The 20,140-nt window shown below is 32.3% G+C and overlaps 1 protein-coding gene across 1 annotated transcript; it reads left to right on the top strand.

The window, feature by feature from the left end:
* Positions 1–15,702: 15,702 nt before the first annotated feature.
* Positions 15,703–16,467, top strand: LOC107928279 (uncharacterized). The gene has a single exon (XM_016859468.2). The coding sequence runs from the start codon at positions 15,703–15,705 to the stop codon at positions 16,465–16,467; it is 765 nt and encodes a 254-aa protein (XP_016714957.2).
* Positions 16,468–20,140: the final 3,673 nt, after the last annotated feature.

Below are 20,140 nucleotides of genomic sequence, written 5' to 3'. Positions count from 1 at the left end.
TTTAGTCGGATGCAAATGGTTGTGCAAGATCAAGAAGAATTCTGATGGAAGTGTAGCACATAATAAAGTTCACCTAGTTGCTCAAGGATTCTCCCAAGCAGCCGGACTAGATTATCATAAGATTTTCAGTCCAGTTGTCAAAGTCAATACTGTGCGCCTGATTCTTGCTTTAATTGTGTTACGAAAGTGGAAGCTTTGACAGGTTGACGTGAACAATGCATTTTTAAATGGAGATCTAGTTGAGGCTATTTACATGAAGCAGCCTCTTGGTTTGAAGTGGTTGATGATCATGGGCAGCCCTTGGCATGTAGGTTGAATAAGGCCATATATGGTCTTAAACAAGTTCCAAGGGCTTGTTTTGAAAAGTTGAAGTATTTTTTAGTACAAAAACTAAATTTTAAGCCTTCAAGGGTTGATTCTTCATTGTTTTACAAGCACACGAATGCTGGAAGTGTTTATTTCCTTGTCTATGTTGATGACATTATTGTTACAGGTGGAGATTGTCCTGAATCAGATGCTGTTATTTCCTGTCTTGATTGTTAGTTTTCTCTTAAAAACTTAAGGGTACTGAGTTTCTTTCTTGGACTTGAGGTGTTGAGACATCAGGATCACAAACATGTGTCTCAGCAAAAGTACGCTCGTGAGTTGCTAGAACGTGCTAACATGATGAATGCCAAGCTTGTGAACACTCCTATGGTAAGTTCACTGACTCTTACATCCTTGGTTGGGGTGCATTTGCCAGATGGTACTCTTTATCGGTAAATTGTAGGTAGTCTGCAATATTTGTGTTTAACTCATCTCGATTTGTCCTTTGTTGTTAATAAAGTGAGTTAATATATGCATAAACCTCATGATGTGCATTAGACAACTTTGAAACGTATCTTGCGGTATGTTAAAGGTACAATTGATTACGGGTTGTTGTTTCAAGCATCCAGTATGAGTCTAACTAGTTTTAGTGTTGCTCATTGGGCAAGATCAATTGAAGATCGCAAGTCTACTTCCAGATTTTGTATATACCTTGGTGATAATCTTGTGGGGTGGATGTCCAAGAAATAGAGTGTTGTCTCCCGGTCAACTACAGAAGTTGAATATTGAAGTTTAGCTAATGCAACATCCGAATTGATGTGGTTTCATTCTCTGTTGAATGAGATAGGCTTAAAGCCTAGTGTTACACCAGTCATTTGGTGTGACAATACTAGTGCAGTCTCCTTAGCTGCTAATCTTGTGTTGCATGCTAGAGTGAAACATGTGGAGTTGGACATTCATTTTGTTCATGAGAAGGTTCTGAGTAATCAGCTTTGTGTGAATTTTGTTCCTGGGTGTGATCAGGTGGCTGATGTGTTGACCAAACCATTGACGTTAGGAGCTTTTTCTCGTTGTCGGGATCAAATGAGTGTTGTTGCTGCCAGCAATTTATATCTAGATATTGGAGACGGAATGTTAGAGTAACTGTATTATTAGGGTCTGTTAAACTCTGTTAGAGTATTGTTGTAAATCAGTTGAGAGTGCTGCTGTTATATAATGTATGACTGCTATTGTATAGGATGACCTTTTGATGAATAAATTTAGTCTTTCATGACTTTCTAATATCCCTCATCTATTATACTCTATAAATTAATTCACAAGCTCATCATTTTGAGATATGATGCTTTCTTTGATGGATTGCAGTGTTCCAATTTAATATGACACAAATTGAAATACGATGTAATATAAGAAAATAACATGTAATTGAATATTTAAAAGATTGCATATTATTAATGAATTAAAATTTTAATAAATAAAATTTAGATATTATATTATATAAAAGAAATAACATGAGGTGAGTGAGAAGAAAAAAAGTTGAAATTGTTATTGTTTGGTTCAAATCTCACCATTATAGTATTTACTTTCAATTTCATCAGAGTCAAATTCATCATCCATCCAAATTAAAGATGAGTTTGGATAGTTGGTGGGGTGTAGTGCATTTAACTTATTTTTTGTCTTACGCTACGGTCGTTATAATATCTAATTTCACCACCACTGCTGTTTTTACACTAATCACATGTAAACGCATTGTCCATCAATATATTTAGAAATTTAGATTAAAAAAATTGATATGAATATTCTATTTTTATATAAGATTTTTTATTGAATTTGATGTCATGAGTTAATCAAATTACACAAAAACATAACTATAAATTTTTTTAAAACAATAAATATAAAAAATTGAATAAAAAATTCTAAAAATATTAGAAAATTTCAGAAAATTGAAATGTTTCTCAAATTTTCTAAAAAACAATTTTTTAAATATCACGTTTTTATATTATTAATTTTTTGAAAGTTTAAAAATATAATATTACTAAAAAAATGGATGTATTGAATGAAGGTGAGAAATGGAGGTCTAGATTTGTATGAATTTCAACCTTGAGTGGGCTTACAACATGTGATTCTAATTTTCAAACCAAACATACTAGGTTTCTGAAATGGACTGAAAAGTTGCCCATCATTGTCTATCCAATTAGAACGCTTCAATTGCACCACTTGTCTGGGTTGCTATGCAATAATAACAACGAATTTATGCCAATTAACAAAACAAAGAATCTATGTAAAGAACCTGAAACTCTTCAGTGTTCAAACCGTGTAAACTTTGGTAATTTTGGTGATGCAACTTGAGGATTTTCGTCACTGTGCTTGCTTTAGATACTCGAATGCTTGTTGAAAGAGGCGTTTATGATTTATCTATACACTCGTAATCCAATCCTACACTAACTCTTAATCAAAGGGTGTGGATGCTTTGTTGATGAAACCATGTGGAAGCATCCAAGATTAGCAAAAGTGGTCATTTTCATCTCTCTTTTTCTTTTCTTTTCTTTTTTTTTTTAAACTACCACGAAATTCAGTCCACATAATCCATGCCATTAAAGAAGCTAAAGCTTTAGACATGGAGAGTTTTCAAACTTAAATAATAATTTTTTTAAAAAAAAAAGAAGAAGAAAAGAAAGTGAAGTCTGCCTCCATTAGCCTTTACAAATATTCTCTACATCTTTACAGGCAAGATGGTCACCATTATATTCTTCAAAACAAAAAGGATTTCATTCTTTTGAATCAAAATTCGCTTTAGAAATCATCATCTTGAAAATCATCAATTAATGCAAGAATCATTCAACTTTTTAACTAAGGGCAAGTTTCCACCATTGAATCATCCTCTTTACCCTTCTGCTGTAGTTTTATCTTCCTTATCTCTTTGTGCTTTTGGGATAATCTTGATTTTTTTGGAGCGCACCTGGTTTGAAATATACTTGGTAAGAAATAAGGAACATATTCAAGGTGCAGAGCATGTGAAATATAGGGAGACCATCAAACAAAATCTATTCTTGTTTGAAATCAAGGGCATGATAGAGATGAGAATATAATATATGTAATATGCTTGAATCATTCCAAGTGCATGCATGAACAGTCTAATGAGGTTTATTAAATTTATATTCTTATTTGAACTTATAATCTATACCATAATTGGTGTCTGGAGAATTGTCTCATATATATACATTCCCAATTTCCAAAATCTGTCCCTTCCCAAACATTTATGCATAAAATTTGGAATGATTCAAACATTTTATTTCTACAAATCTATTAGAATATCAAACGCAATGTTTTCTTCAATAATGAAGCAGGAACTTAGATATCCATGTGGGGTATTCTTTGATATGCTATGCTCAGGCAATATTTTTCCCCTTAGCTTTATTGACAATTAGATCTCTAGGATTGGATGGCCTAGACCTAGAAAAGTAAATTGGGAGGGGGGAGGGGCTTTGAGTTGCTTCAATTGAATGCCTCCATGATTTTTCCTTTTCGCCTCGTTCCAAAATTAAAAACATAGATATTTTACCAACAATATCATTGGAATTTACATGACTTTAAGATTTTAGATTTAGCATTGCATTATCCTATGTTAATATCTGAAGAAAAAAACTCTTTACTGTCACAAAGTTCTTCTATGTTAAAGCTATTAAAAAAAAAAACTCAGAATGTCCAATCCCTAAGTGGCAAATGGCCAATGGCTTCTGATCAACTGTAGAGGCTCTACGAGTGCATTGAAAACATGGGCGAACTTTTGAAAGGGATCATATCCTCGAACATTTCACGAAAGAGCTCATCCTCCCATACGATGGCCGTAGATTTCTTTATGCACTTTAATGATTACATAATTGTCAGGATCTGGTCCCTTTAATATATTGATATCGATAAATATATTTGTAATTTTTCAAACAAATTAATTTAATAAAATTTATTATTGATATTAATATCTTTTATATAAATGTCCTCAAAGGTTTTTGTATACAAAGTAAAATGAAAAACAAATATCAACTCACTGTTTAACTAAAGTTTAACTAATGTTAAGTTGCATTATTATAATGTGAGAAGACAACTTATATTAGTAGATAATCTAAATGGCCTATAGTCTAATCCAAATTGAGTAAGTCAATTAAATGACTATTATGCCGTCTATCAAGTCCAATTAGTGAAATACCTTTTTATTGAGTATCAGAGGGGATGATTCCCAAAAGATATGATTGTGGAATGAATGAAAACATTAAGTAAGAGAAATAGATCTCATGTGTCACTATCCATAGTGAATATGTTTTCTCGCTAAGTACAAAAGATGATTTATAAATTAATTTAATTTGTTCAAATTATTATTTGATTGTAATTAAATAATTGAAATTCAAAGTGAAAATTAAATTAATTAGTCGTAATGGATTTTTTGAATAAGACAATTAAATCAATTTCCTCTTGGATTCTAATACGGTAAAATTGCCATCACTTTAATGAACTTAGAATCGGGTTGAGAAAATAATTTAATTGAGAAGTTAATTTAGTTAAGTTAATAAATAAATAAATTAATTAATTAATATTTTGGGTAATAAAAATAGTTATAGGGTTGGATAAATTAAAAATGTTAGACAAAAGTTTCGATAACACATATAATTTGACTCAATACACGAAAGGTATATATAGGCTTGGATAATACAAGGGATGACAAACCCTAATGTATAATAGGGCTTGCCGCCATCCCATAATTCTACTTTTGTACTGGTTCTCTATAAATAGGAACTATGAGTGAACTCTTTATATATACATATAACTTTTTTAGCACTGATATTTTGTCAAAAAATAGTGACAATTTATTTTAAATAATAGATGTGTTCATTTTGTGTATTGATTTAATTGTCCAACCCTGAAGTGATATGCATGTGTTCTTCAATTACTCGCACTAAATAAAAAAAATTGAAGTATAAGATAAATCATGCAAAGCGTCCTACCTCTTCGCTAGATAAAAAATTTAACTCTAGGTGAAGACCACTTATCAAATTTACACTTGCTAAAAATCACACAAAAAATTTTCATCTCGACGAATGCCATTTTCTAACCTCTTTCTCGATTAAGGGGCAATTTTTCTATATGTTCACCTCACCCAAATCAACCACATTGACTAGGGAAAATGATAACAAGGAACTTGCCCTACTTATAATCTAAAGAAATACATGGTACCTAAAGGGATCGCCTCGCCCAACACTACATGATCATCGTACCTAGGCTACGTCTTTTTGCAATATTTATCTCCTGCATGCTCAATACATGGATGACACTCCAAATCACATTGAAGCTAGCATGACGCTATATGGCAAGACAAGTCCTTTAATTATATTTGAGTGGGTTTTTTACTAAAATAAGATAAAAATAAAAAAAACTAAAATAATACAAAAAAATTATGTACCAAAATGGTACATCCAGGCTGGTGCCGCTTATGGTAGTGGCGTGACCACTATGGCTCTGACAACATTTCTGTCATTTTCTATTAAAAAAAGTTAAAAAAAATCTGGAAAAAAAAAGGATGGAGGGGGTGCCAGAGGCGGCACCGGTTGTGCCTCTGGCAGAGGCGACACCTAACCAATATAAGAGCTGAAGCAGCAACTCCGGAAGCAAGAAGTAGTAGCAAGTAGAAGAAGAGAAAAAGAAAGAAAATGAGAAGAGAAGAAGAAGAAGGAGAAGGAAAAAAAATAGAAATGAGAATGTATAATTTTTTTTAAATAATGGTTTTTTATATTGTTCTTGTGTTTTTGCTGTTATTATTATTGTTTTTTGTTGTTAGTTATTATTATTGTTAGTAAAAAACCTTATTATTATTGTTAGTACAAAACCCTTATTATTATTGTTAGTTATTATCATTGTTAGTAAAAAACTATTATTAGGATTGTTGGTTATAATTGTTAGTAAAAAAAACCTAATTATTGTTAGTTATTATTATCGTTGATTTATATTAATTTTGTAAAAAAAACTCTAAAAAAGCCTATTTATGTAATGTAAAGAATGTTTTATTTTTATATATAATTTATTTGTTATATGTGTTTTAGGTTGATTAGATAATATTTATGAAATTTATTTGGCATGTTATAGATATTGTTAGAAATGATAACATATTTGGTATTGCCTGATGAGATAATAACTTTAACACAAAGGGAGAAAGTTGATAAGATGATGAGAGAAGTGCAAGATTACAGAATGAAACCAGAAGAAGACATTGTTTGAACACGTTATCACAGTAAATAAAAAGATGCAAGAAGTGTTGTGGAAGGGTCATGAAATGGTTAGAAAGAATAAAGTGCAATACCTAACCCTTAGAGGGACATTAATAGAACAGGAACATCAAATCATTTTAGACCAAATTTGGAAGACATTGGTACCACGAACCTATTGGAATCTAGTTATATGCTTCGTAAAGTTTATAATCTCTTATAGAGCAAGGAAAATAGCGAGACAAAGTATAGGTTCACGAGAGTTGACTGGGAAGCAAAATGTGATTAACATACCATGGATGGATAAATTAGATGTTAGGAAATTACCAAGAGAATTTCTAATTTCAATACCCCTTATAAAGATATGAAGGGAAAGATTAACGTAAAAATTGTTAAACGTTGTGGGAGAAGGATCTCGAAACTTTTCTACAAGTTTCCAGTTTCGACAGATCCCATCAAATTCTCTGAAATGGAACTTATAGACGATGGAGACATGGAGACAATGATCGCTCTTTACCCTGGGAATGGGAGTGACAAAAAAGGTACGATTCACTTATTTGCTGAGTTAGCCATATGGAGCAAAATGAAGATCTCACTACATATGGTGAAGAACATGGAGCTTAAGAACCGTGCATGGTGGCTCCAATATCGTACGTTGATAGTGAATCCACTATACATGGATCGATATCGATCTTAATGTTACATCCGATATTAATGTGGTTGGTGATGATGGATATGATAGTAGTGATCCTTATGATCAAGAGGTCGATAGTGATAGTGATACCGATGTGGATAATGTCCCCGATGATATTGACAATGAAGATGTGAATGATGATGGAAACAGTAACACGTCTTCGGTCAGGAACCAGATGCGATATATTGTGATACACAATAAATTTGGACGACACATGTCGCTCATAGACCCCGATGCGGCGCTTGTAGCTGAGTTCCCAGGGTACCTTGAAATACTTCCTACTCACCAACTAGCTGTAAATTCTAATCCTAAGGAGTTGTTCGTAGGCTAGAGATTCGAAAGTAAAGAAGAATACGTATTTGCTATTTTGCGGTATAGCATGAATATATCAATGGATTACAAAGTTGCAGTGTCTAAACTGTCATTATAAATTGAGGAGTGTTGGAAGTCGGCGGAAAGCTGCAATTGGCGAGTACGACCTGCATTTATTCAAAATTCGTAGATGTGAGAGATACACAAATTTGTTAGGTCTCACACATACACATTAACACGTATGACAGAAGATCATCGAAAACTTGATTCTAAAACAATATGTACGTATATCATGCCAATGGTAAAGGGCAAGCCGACCATTAAAGTTACAGTACTGATTGCCGAAATGCAGGTACGATTTCAGTGTGAAGTATCATATCTAAAGGTATGGATAGCTAAACAGATTGCAATGGAGCAATTGTATGGAGATTTTGATGCGTCGTATAACGAGCTACAGGGATGGATAGCCATTATGCGGGAGTACGTACCAGAGACTGTCATTGAGTTACAGACACAATCTTATTACGACTCGGATGACCAACTACAGTTGGGAAAAAAATTTTCCATTGGATGTTCTGGACGTTTGATTCATGTGTGCGCGCATTTCCCCACTGCAAGCCTTTTGTGCAACTAGATGGGACCTGGCTATATGGAAAATATACACAGATCTTACTTCTTACAGTTGCTCAAGACGGCAATAGAAACGTGCTCCCGACAGTATTTTCTATCGTAGATAAGGAGAATATGGAATCGTGGGAATTCTTCCTTACCAACCTACGGAGGTATGTTATTAGCAACGATAATATTTGCATTATCTCCGATAGAAGGAAAGGATTAATTGCCGCCATTAGGCGTTCGATGTACCATAGAGATCCATTAACTGCATCTAACACATCGCGGCTAACTTCTATCGAGATTCTAAGAATGCAAACTGAAAGAGACAAGTTGTGAAAATGGATAAATGATTACCTTATCTTTTTAATATAAGTTTGAATGTTTTAGGGCAATACTGTAACTTATCCTTTCTTAATACATGTACAGCGCACAAGCTAGAGTCACACATTTTTTGCCAAAGAATGACTCGACTTGAGAGTGATATGGAAGGTCAAACGAACACATCTTTTCGATAGTGGTTGGGTACTATGGAGCCTTGGCAATGGGCTCAAAGTTTTGACGAGGGCTTTCGTTATGGTCAAATGACTACAAACTTAGTGGAGGGGGTCAACGCTGTATTGTTGAAAACACGACATCTTATGATTTCATCTATCTTCTTGGCTACATTCTATAGGTTGGCTACCTTGATACCAAGAATGGGTCAGCAACAAGTCAACCAGATGGAGGCGGGACATGTGTTTGCCAAAGATGTTAGGGATGCAATGGTTGCAAACCGTTGGATGGCGAGGTCGATGAATGTAGAAATATATTCACGACGCCTTGAAATGTTTCAAGTTATAGAGACCATTGGTCGTTGACCCGGTATACCACTTAGGTCCTATGGAGTTGATCTCCGGAATAGACGGTGCGATTGCAGGAGGTTTCAAACACTTTATTATCCATGTGCGCATGTCGTGACAGCGTGTGCTAAAGTGAACCTTAATGTTGAACAATTTTTCAATGATGTGTACACACTCGAGAGCACGTTACGTGTCTGGGAAAATGGGTTCCCCGTCTTGCCTGACCTGTCTACGTGGGAGGTGCCTTCGATGACTTTCGAGCTTGTCCTAGAAAGAGGGCTACACAAGAATCTGAGAGGTCGTTCGCAATCATCTAGAATCCGTAATAAAATGGACATTAAGGAGAAATCCGACGGTAAATGTTATGGATTATGCAGGTTAGCTGGTTATAATTGGAGTAAATGCTCGCAGCGAAACTATCATGTTGGACAATCGTTACGATCGGGTATGAATTGAGTTTATATTGTAATGTATTTAATTTATATAACAAAATTTATATTGCAAAGTTTGTTCCAATTAGATTAATGTTGTAATGTATTTAATTAATGTTCCAATTAAATTAATGTATTTAATTAGATTAATATTGTAATGTATTTAGTGTTTTAATGTTCAAAATGTCTAAATTAATCTAATTTACGTTATATTCAAATTTTGTTCCACTTTTCAAAGTTTCAATTAATCTAATTAAATATATAAAAAAATACAAACTTTTTTAATATCAAAACCTAAGAAACCCCTAAAATTGAAGGTTTGATGGTGTGGTCCTAGGGGTATATTTCTGTGGAGGTCGACGTTCACATTATGGGTGATTGCGACGACCAACATCCTCTTCAGTCACTGGTGAGGGTGTCTGATAAATGGAAGAGAAGTCATATGGCTCGAATGGCATCGATAAACTTGAGCCGGGAGGAGTGTCAAGTCATATGGCTCGAATTGCATCAATGAACTTGAGCCAGGAGGAGTGTCATGCTGTGGTGGATACGGGCCGGGGTAGTGCTGTACTACAGTGGATACGATCCAAAGATATGAAACCCGTAATGGTATCTACCTTTTGATGAGCTAGGAAAATAGTCATTGCCTGCCAAATCTGAATGATAAGAAGTATCATCCGATTATGAATGCGATCGCTCAGACTTGGGCTCCGGTTCTACCTCGGGCTTGGGATCTAGCTGTGGCTTAGGCTCTATATCGGCCACTGGATCGTATGCTCCAGGTTGCTGCACGTGTGGGGGGACTACAGTCGACTGCCCACCAAGTAAATATAGCTTTACCATATTAGAGTACCATTGTATGTACTCTAGCAATAGTTGCAAATCAGAAGACATATCCATCTGAGGTCTTCAAGCCATCCGATTATCCCATACCACAATATATTTTCGGTACACAACCCCTCAATGACTTCCAAGTTTTCCTCTGTTGTTGATGCCGTGAACTTTCCCCACCTGCATTGGCAGATTTGGGATATATTGGATGCAACCAAACTGCCGTAGTACTCTATTCCTATGGTACCACTCGACTATATTGAAATTGATAATTGGTGCGTTAGTGCACCACAATTGAGAATCAACGTAGGCAGATGAAGGTATAAAAACCACAATTTCTGGTCTATAATATGGCATCCATATAAACTGTACGATTAATACCATTGTTAAAATTTAACACGGTTCGAGTAAGATATACAAAGTAATTATATGTCACGAATATTGGAATAGCTTACCCCTTCCCTGGCATGTTGTTCAATCATCAGATGATATATCGGGACAGTGTACGACTTTTCGATACCCGGATAAATACTCCATCTACGAAAATAATTTTCAAGTAAATATAGTATCGTTAGAATAGTATCATTATAAATAAATTGTCAATTAATAACAAGTTAAATTTTATCACCTGTTAACTAGTGGAAATACGTATGGTTGGTGACTAACTGATGCCAAGAATGACATTCGATAAAGAGCCTATGACTGCAACAATACAAGGCATCCGCCTATATCTACGGCATCAGGCTTTGTCGTCCGACAAAGCTCACAATACAACATAGCTAGAACTGCGGAACCCCAACTATACGAGCGAACATTACGCAAATCAGCTAATAGAGGTAAATACTGGAGATAAAACTTGTTGTTCGCATTGGGCATCAGTACACCCCTACAATATGCATAATGTACGCTCGAGCTGCGTACATCAACTCTTCTCAGTGGCATTAATTGATAAATGCTCAAAATTGGCTTTCAGCCATGTAAATTTCAAATCCGAAAAATTGGACTCATCATCGCCGGGCGAGGCTCCTAGTAGGCTATAACAAAATGCACCTGGCTCAGTTATCGCACTTACGCCTGTTATAGAACTCCCATTGATTGAGAGCCCAAAGTGCAATGCAACATCCTCCAGAGGACAGTGCACTCCCCACATGGCAAATGAAAAGTGTAGGTCTCTGGGCGCCAACGCTCGACCAATGCGGATATTAAATCGTACCGCAAATCGAACGTTCAGGTCAATACTGCTGACACGAATCCAGCTAGCTCCAAGTAGGGCATTAGTCATGCATCCGGAGAATATCCTAAACCATTCACCTGGCCCGTTAATGCGCGGTACGAGCCCTAACAGTGTTAAATTATAAAAAATAGTTATAATAACATAATTTATTTCCTTAAATTACGTAGATATTTTTTTAATTGCATCAGTGATTAACAAATAACAATATATTACCATATTATTAACTGTGTCAGATATGCGAGGATCTTTCCTAATCAATGAAGCCATTGCAATGCCTGCAATTTCAAAATAAATTTCGGTTATTAATTTTAATGTTTGATAGATTTTAAATATTTATCAGAATAACTAAAATTTATATATTGCTTTTAATTACAAAAAAATACCAAACAGTTTTTTCGACAACATATTTTTTGCTATACAACATTAAAAAAATAAATATATCCAACTCAAATACAAATATTATTATTATTTTAAAATGATAATAAGTAAAATATTTTGGTTTAAAATATAATATATATAATATACCCAACATGTTGTTCAATATATTTTAAATAAATTTTAATTAATAATAATAATGTGAGTGATGCAATAACAATTAAAAAACATGATAAGTTGTTCAATATTATTTTAAAATATATTATAATATGTAATTAAATTCCTTACGAAATAAAAAAGATTGGAAAACAAGGAGAAGTTATGTTGCAATATTCCTTTTTTTTTTGTTCGGTGATTTTGGCCCTTTGTTGGTATTTTTTTATTTTCGGATTTTATTTTTTAAAATATATTATTTTTTTATTTTATTTTCTTATATTATTTTAGTAAATAATGTTTCAAATGTATTATTTAAGTGTTTTTTATATTAATTTAATAAATAACCCTAATTTTGGCACTTTGTTGGTATTTTTTTATTTTCAGATTTTATTTTTTAATATATAATATTTTCGTATTTTATTTTTTTATATTATTTTAGTACATTATGTTTCAAATGTATTATTTTAGTTTTTTTATTAATTTAGTAAATAACCCTGATTTTGGCCTTTTGTTTGTATTTTTTAAATTTTTGGATTTTATTTTTTAAAATATACTATTTTCATATTTTATTTTTTATATTATTTTAGTACATAATGTTTTAAATGTATTATTTTAGTATTATTTTATTAATTTAGTAAATAACCCTAATTTTGGCCTTTTGTTTGTATTTTTAAAATTTTCAGATTTTATTTTTTAAAATATACTATTTTTGTATTTTATTTTTATATTATTTTAGTAAAAAACCCTCCAGCACCATTTTCCCCCCAAAATTTTTTTTTCGTATTTTATTTCTTTTTGTATTTTATTTTTTCATTAAGATATTTTTTAGTATTTTATTTTTATACTATTTTTATAAAAGGTTTAAAACCCATCACATAAAAAAATAAAATAATTAGAATATAACATGCCAAATAAATTTTATAAAAAATATATCTAATCAATCTAAAACACAGTTAACAAATAAATTACATAAAATAATAATAATAAAACATTATTTGCACATAACATACATATGCTTTTTTTACTTCAATAAAAGTAAAAAATAAATTAGGAATGAATGAAAATATAAAATAAATACAAACATACCTTAATATTTCTTTTTAACGAAATAACACCTTGCAAAAAAATAAATTTAAAAATTAAATCTGAATTAAATCAAAATCAATCAACAACAACAATAATAATAATAACACCTAAAATAAATAAATTATTTACTTAAATTAACATTAATTACTCAAATTTATAAATAAAAAAAATTACCTTTTTTTCCTTCTTTTTCCTTCCCTCTCCTCCTCCTTCTCTTTTTCTTTTTCTTTTTCTTTTTTCTTCCCTCACTGGTGCCACCTCCTTCTCCTTCTTCTTCTTCTCTTCTTCTCTTCTCCTTCTTTCCTTCTTCTTCTTTTTTCTTCCCGAAATGAACTTTGGGGACCATATATTATGGTCCCCCAAAGAAAAAACAAAACCCCTCCATGAAAGGTCTAATTGCCCGGTGCAGCCTCTGCCAGAGGCACAACCAGCCCTTCATCCATTTTTTTAGATTTTTATTTTTTTCGTTTCTAACTTTTTTTTTTCGTTTTTAACAGCAAATGATAGAAATGTTGTTAGAGCCAGGGTGGTCACGCCACTGCCATAGGCGACACCCACCCTGGATGTACTATTTTGGTACATAATTTTTTTGTTGTATTATTTTAGTATTATTTTATTTTTTTATCTTTTTTTTGTAAAAAACCCTATTTGAGTATATGTACAAGAGATCCGCCATAACTCAACTATTTATTAGGCACTTGTCTAAAGCACTGATAATTTGAAACTCTAAAATACCTCCAAACATTTGAAACTCATCTAGACTTATACCACGACCTTCTTTTATATAATCCTAATAGGATTAATATATAGATTAGCCCTTGAATTTGATATTTTTTTTAAATTGACTTTTAAACTTTTTTGAATCAAATTGGTCCCTAAGGTTAGGATCTGTACACAAATTAGTTTCTATTGTTAACATTATTTGTTTTTTAACCATAGGATGATGTGGCCAACCATGGACGTGACACGTGAAAAAAAGGGGTTATTCTAAAATTTTCAAAAAAAATCCTTAAAATTCAAAAAAAAAGTAAAAGAAATTAAAAATTAAATTAAAAAACCTAGTTTAGATTTCAAAAATTAAAAATTTTGAAAAAATAAAAAATTCAAAAAAATATTTGAGAAATATGTTAAGAAATCAAAAAACTAAAATAAGTTAAAATTTTAGAAAATTGAAAAAAAAAAAAAACTAGAGAGTATACAAATTTAAGAAAATTCAAAATAATAGGTTAATTTTCAAAAGAATTAAACTAAATTGAAAACAAATGGAAACAATTATATACATTAAAAAAAATTAGTTGACATTCACTGTTCATTGATTTGCATTGACTGGTCAAATTTGCTTTGGGAAAATGGGAGACCAATTTAACTAAAAATAAATAAATGTTGAGGGAGTAATCAATATATTAAGGCATCCTAATATTATTTAGGTAGTCTGGTGCACAAGATTTGACGATAATAACTCTTAAAAACAGAGTTTAAGTTTGCAATTATGAGTATTGATCTTTCCTTGAATGGGAATAGTATGAGTTGAAATGAAAGGTCTATGGGCTTCCTTTGATACAAGTTTGGTGAGAGGAAAGGCATAGTTTTGTATGTACAGTAGGTGAGTTGGAAGTCCATTGTATTGACACACGAAGCAGGATTGAATGTCAGGATATTTTCATCGTTAGTATTCCGTTCAACCAAAAATCTATAAAATCTGAAACCAAGAGGAGAGGAGAGGGCAAATCAATGACAGAAGGTGGAATCGTAAATCTTCATGGAGAAGTGGAATACAATAAATAGAGAGACAGAGAGTGAATAAATAAGGTCATACATATTAATGTGTCTGACAATCAAACCCAAAATCAATTGCTGCACTACTCTAAACAGCAAGGAATGGATGATCATTTTTAACTCACCTGTTTTAGCTAAAGACTAGAAATTTGTAGATTTCCGAAAAAACCAAAGAATTGTTTAAAGGCTTAATACTCCGGTATTATAGTTAAATTATTACTTTGACATCTGGATAAATTTTTTTTATCAGGTTAGTCCTTATATTAAAAAATTAAACCAACCAATGATACATTGCCATTTATAAATAAAAAATAAAAAAAAATTTACTTAAAATTTTGTGAAAGGAGGAAAGGGGATTTTATTTTAGAGGTTAGATAAGTTTAATTCAAAATTTATTAATTAACAAAAAATAATTATCCTTAAAATATCCTGATGTAAAAATAATATCCACGTGTCATGTACTTGATGAGCCTCTGATCTACCCAACCATATGGGATATTTCCATTATTAACTAAATCAAGCTTGCCTTAATGAATAGGACCCTTTAATCTTTTAGTTATGCTTAAGATTTTTTTAAATAAATAAATTCCTAAATTCTATGCCTATCAGTCTATATAAGCATTTCCCTATGATAGTTCAGTTCTCCCAATAGCAAAAACAAAAACCACCCTGCTCTTACTGTTCAACTCTCCGTTTGTTTACCCCGAAAATTCACACATCAGTTTCCACAGATAGATACCACACGTAACTTTAAACTTTTCAATTTTCTTTCCATATTTCAGCGAAAACTTTGGTCTTGATGGATTCCTTTGGTTTCGATAACGTGAAAGCAGAGAAAGCTAAGGCGATGAGGAGGTACAATCGGCTTCGAAGCTTAGCCAAGGCCTTCCGTTTCTTGGAATTGCTTTCGGCTTTGCTATTTTTAGCGTGGACATTCGAGCGCTTGCCTTTCGCCGTCAAAATCTCCGGAGAGTTCCTTTTGAAGCTCGGCGGAGTCGTCACCAGTCCCCTCTTTGTTTTCCTCGTCTCTAACGTCATCATCGTTACCCTCATTGCCAAGTCCGGCATTTTTTCCACTGTTAACAATGTTGATTCCAAAATCTACGATGAAATCATCAACAATGCTGAGAATCGCTCCAAATTCGAGTTTCAAAAAGAGGTTCTGTATCAAGACAAAGAGATCATCTCTGAAGCGAGCACAGATACCTTAAACAGTGAAGAAACGGAGCCGGAGCCGGAGCCGGAGCCGGAACCGGAACCGGACTCTGAGTTTGAGATGGATTATCCGAGAGTGTATAGAAGGAGTAAGTCGGAGAAGTTGGCGATAAGAAAGAGTGGAGAGGAAGTGACGAAGGAACTACGACGATCCGAGACAGAAAAGTGCCGGAAAGTTGAAAATATGGACGGGGAATTAGTTCCAGAAGACGAGTTGAGCAACGAAGAGTTTCAACGAACGATCGAAGATTTCATCGCGAAGCAGTTGAGGTTTCGCCGAGAAGAATCTCTGTCTATTGTTTTTCCCTGTTCAAACCCAAACCTGAAAAATAACTTCCCTTTGCAGTAAATTTTAACCTGAAATAAAAAAAGAAAAAAAGAAAAAAAGATATTAAGCAGATTGTATTACTGTTTCTTCTTTTACCTTTGAAAAGAAAGAGCAAAAAAGAACCGGTTATGGTATGGTTGTACAGAACTAAAACGAGGATGGAGTAATTTGGTTGTACAGTGCTTAGGCTATGTTTTTCCTTTAAAAAGGAATTTGGTTTGAGGAATCATAGCTAAAATAATTAATTCTAGTAGATTTAAGTTCTTCCGGTGCAGTGTCACTTTGTTTTTACACTTATTAACCACCAATCTGAAATTTAGATAAGATCCGAATAGTCGGTGGAGTGCGAGACATGTAATGAGAGAACAACCAAGAGAATTTGTGGTATCATCTTACATAAGTCGAGGGGAGTTCGCAGTCTCATTTCGCACATATTCAAGGAGTTTGCATGTGATAGGCTGCGAGGTTCATCAAACAACCTATAATGATACACGTATCTAGTATGCCAGAAGTCTACTTATAATGTTAGTTTTATGAACAATAGGATCAAGTTTATAAACAGTAGAATCAAATCATAAACAGTGATAATATATATAAATATTCAAATATTTTCTTTAATGAGAGACACAAAATATTACTCAACAACACTAATTATAAATACACAATTTAAAAAAATAAATTACTTTTGTGGAAAGGTCAATGAAAATCCTCTCTTCCTAAGCTAAACTTTTATCCCAATCAACATATTTATTAATTTCCTTTGTTACAAATGGTTTTAAAATTGAATGAACTCTCAACATTTTAACACAAACATCAATTGAACAATCATTAGGTAATACTAAGAAGCTTGATTTGATGAGATTAAACTCAAAGTTTTAGGAATGATTGGAAGTCTAATCAATCACCCTAAGTGTCGTTTTTTTTTTTGTACTTTCTTAGTGCAGGTTAAGAACTGTCCCACTAACAATAATTTCAAATATATTCCTTAAGCAACAGAATTTAGTGCTTAAAAGCATCAATCATCATTCAATAATTTTCAAATAAAAAACTATTGTATTTATCTCTTGTAATCTCAAAGGGGGAAATCACTTTTACTCTTTCCTTGGGGTGATCTTTTGTTGTTGCCTAGCTTTTATGTCTTCCATCCTCCATTTCTTTATAGAGGCAATGATAGTTAATTCCACCATGAAAAACAATTGGGGGTGGTTGAATTTGCTAATTCCATTGGATATTAATTTATGGCACAACTTTTGATTAATTAGAATTAATCAATTAATCCCAAGCAAAAATGGGTAAAACAAAACACTTTGCTTTGGCCTCTTTTTTCTTTTTGCCTACAACTCTTTTTTGTGTCTTTTCTTTTGCCCAAAAGTGTCAAAGGAAGGTTTGTAGGGGTTGTTTTTATTATAGAGTCAATTGTGGTGGGTGCCTGCCAACAGACATCGCCTTTTGTAAGAGTGTGTATTCTTTTTTATTTCAACACCTTGCATTTATGGATTAAGAATTCCCTTTAGTTTGCCCATTCAATTCCCATCACAAATGCTCATAAATTCACTACTGCTCATATACTTGTAATTGGAAAATTAAAACAATGAACATGCACATCAAAACTTATTTTTATGTCTACGAGATTTATTTAAATAGTTATTCATTATATATAAACAATTCAATTTTATCAATTTGCTTTTATTTTAAAAATATAGGGATTTGATTGGTGTTTTTAATAGAGGGACTTGTTTGCTCACTTCTTGTTATTAGAGGGATTGCCCAAGTACTTTCACAATATATATATTATATATTTTATATATATATATATAAATTTTTAAGTGATAATGTTATATAATCTCAAAAATGTCACATTTAGTGTTTTAATAATAGGGCCAATGGTTGAATAGGTTAACCACCAATTTTCAATTCAACCAATTCGATCGGTTTGATTGTTGGACCAACAATAATTAAATAAATAACAAAAAAATTCATAAAAATCTAAAAAATTAAAAAAAAACAATTTTTTTATCAAATCGGTTCAACATGCTCAAGTACCGATTTTTGTCTTGGTTTTTTTATTTTTACCAAATTTGAGAAATTTTCAAGTCAATTGGTTCAACCCCTTTGTTCACAACGTTATATCATCAATTCTCAATCCCTCTGATTTTGGTATTGTTCTAGTAACACTGGTCATATCATCAAAATCTTGATAAAATTCAATTTTATGGACTAAAATAGATCTAGTAGGCAAATTCAAAGACCAAAGTGGACCAAAAAATATAGGTACCAAAGTAGACCTAATTGCTGAGTTTAGAGACAAAAAATAATGTTATCCCGAAATATTTTACCTATAAATGGAAAACTTGATTAATAAATTCATTCTTAAATAAGATTATTAAGATTTTTTTTACTTCATTTCCATCGCTACTAAATATGAAATTTGGTGTTATCAATGTTATTTTTTCATTTTTCTTTTCCTTAGAAAAAAATGATTTTGAATATTCTTAACTCTCAACTTAAAACAATACCAACACTCTTAATAAGTATAAAAAAATTTATCACACGCATATACGTATGGAAATCACATATTTTGAAATATAGGTGTGTTTAAAAATAACATACAATAAAAAATAAAACGTATTATTTGAAATTAATTAATAACAACACATAAAATATGTACGGCATTAAAAATAAAAAAAATAGATTAAATTGTGAGTAAAATAAAATTTAAGCATAAAAATACATTAGATTAATAATACTAAATAAATACAATTATTTATCATGGTGCTGTCAACAAACTTAAGTTGGTGTTGAGTTAATTTGTGACATCAACTCAATCAACAACATTGTTAGTATATGTTGCTACCTATAGTTGCAATTTACTGAATATGAAAACAGTAATGGAAGTGCTTAACTGCAGTGGCCACTATGGCTTGGCATTGCGTTAAACTGTGCAAAGAAAAACAAAGAACACTAATAATTTGTTTATACACTTCGATTTTCCTACATTTGTGGAGCCTAGCTCAGTAAGTAATTCCACTATCTTGTATCACAGATACAACTAGTGATTCACACTCTATCACTCCCTAAGTATAAAGGTCTCACTTTCGTACCTAAAAACTAGAACACTGAACACTCAATGTTTACAATTCAATTGCACTCTCTCATAGAGCAGTTCCTTAATAAATAGATTCAAGTGCTTTCAATAAGCTCTTGTACATAACTTAGACAAGCTTTAAAACATATATCAAATTTAGCTTGCTAACATAGAATCTAAGTAAATACAAAGTAACATATATCAAATTTAGCTTGCTAACATAAAATCTAAGTAAATACAAAGTAACTCACTGAAAATAGCAATTACAACATAAACATTCAAAGCATAATCGATCAAAGATATGATCTTCAGAAACCAACAACATAATCTCGATCAAATCTCCACATTCTAAGGGTTGAATTGATTCACTCTCCTCCAATCAATCTTTAGTAGTCAGGGATTGGTTTCCATAGATGGACTATAGTATCTTCAAAATATAAGCACATTTATTAGTTAAAATATTTTCCTCATTAAATTGCCAACTCAAATATGACAAGTAAGTTTGCTGTAGGCACTACTGAGCGCCACTCAGCTCAATTAGCACACCTCGCCTCAACAATCTCTCCCTTTGGCAATTTATTAAACAAAATAAAACAATATAGGAAGCTA

The sequence above is a fragment of the Gossypium hirsutum genome, chromosome A12 (genome assembly GCF_007990345.1).
Source record: "Gossypium hirsutum isolate 1008001.06 chromosome A12, Gossypium_hirsutum_v2.1, whole genome shotgun sequence".
NCBI classification, from domain to species: Eukaryota; Viridiplantae; Streptophyta; class Magnoliopsida; order Malvales; family Malvaceae; genus Gossypium; species Gossypium hirsutum.
The sequence above is the reverse complement of the archived record's forward strand: the minus strand, read 5'-3'. Positions and strand labels throughout refer to the sequence as shown.

What these genes read in the sequence shown, in the direction of transcription:
- LOC107928279 (XM_016859468.2), top strand. Translation starts at nt 15,703, where the DNA reads ATGGATTCCTTTGGTTTCGATAACGTGAAAGCAGAGAAAGCTAAGGCG.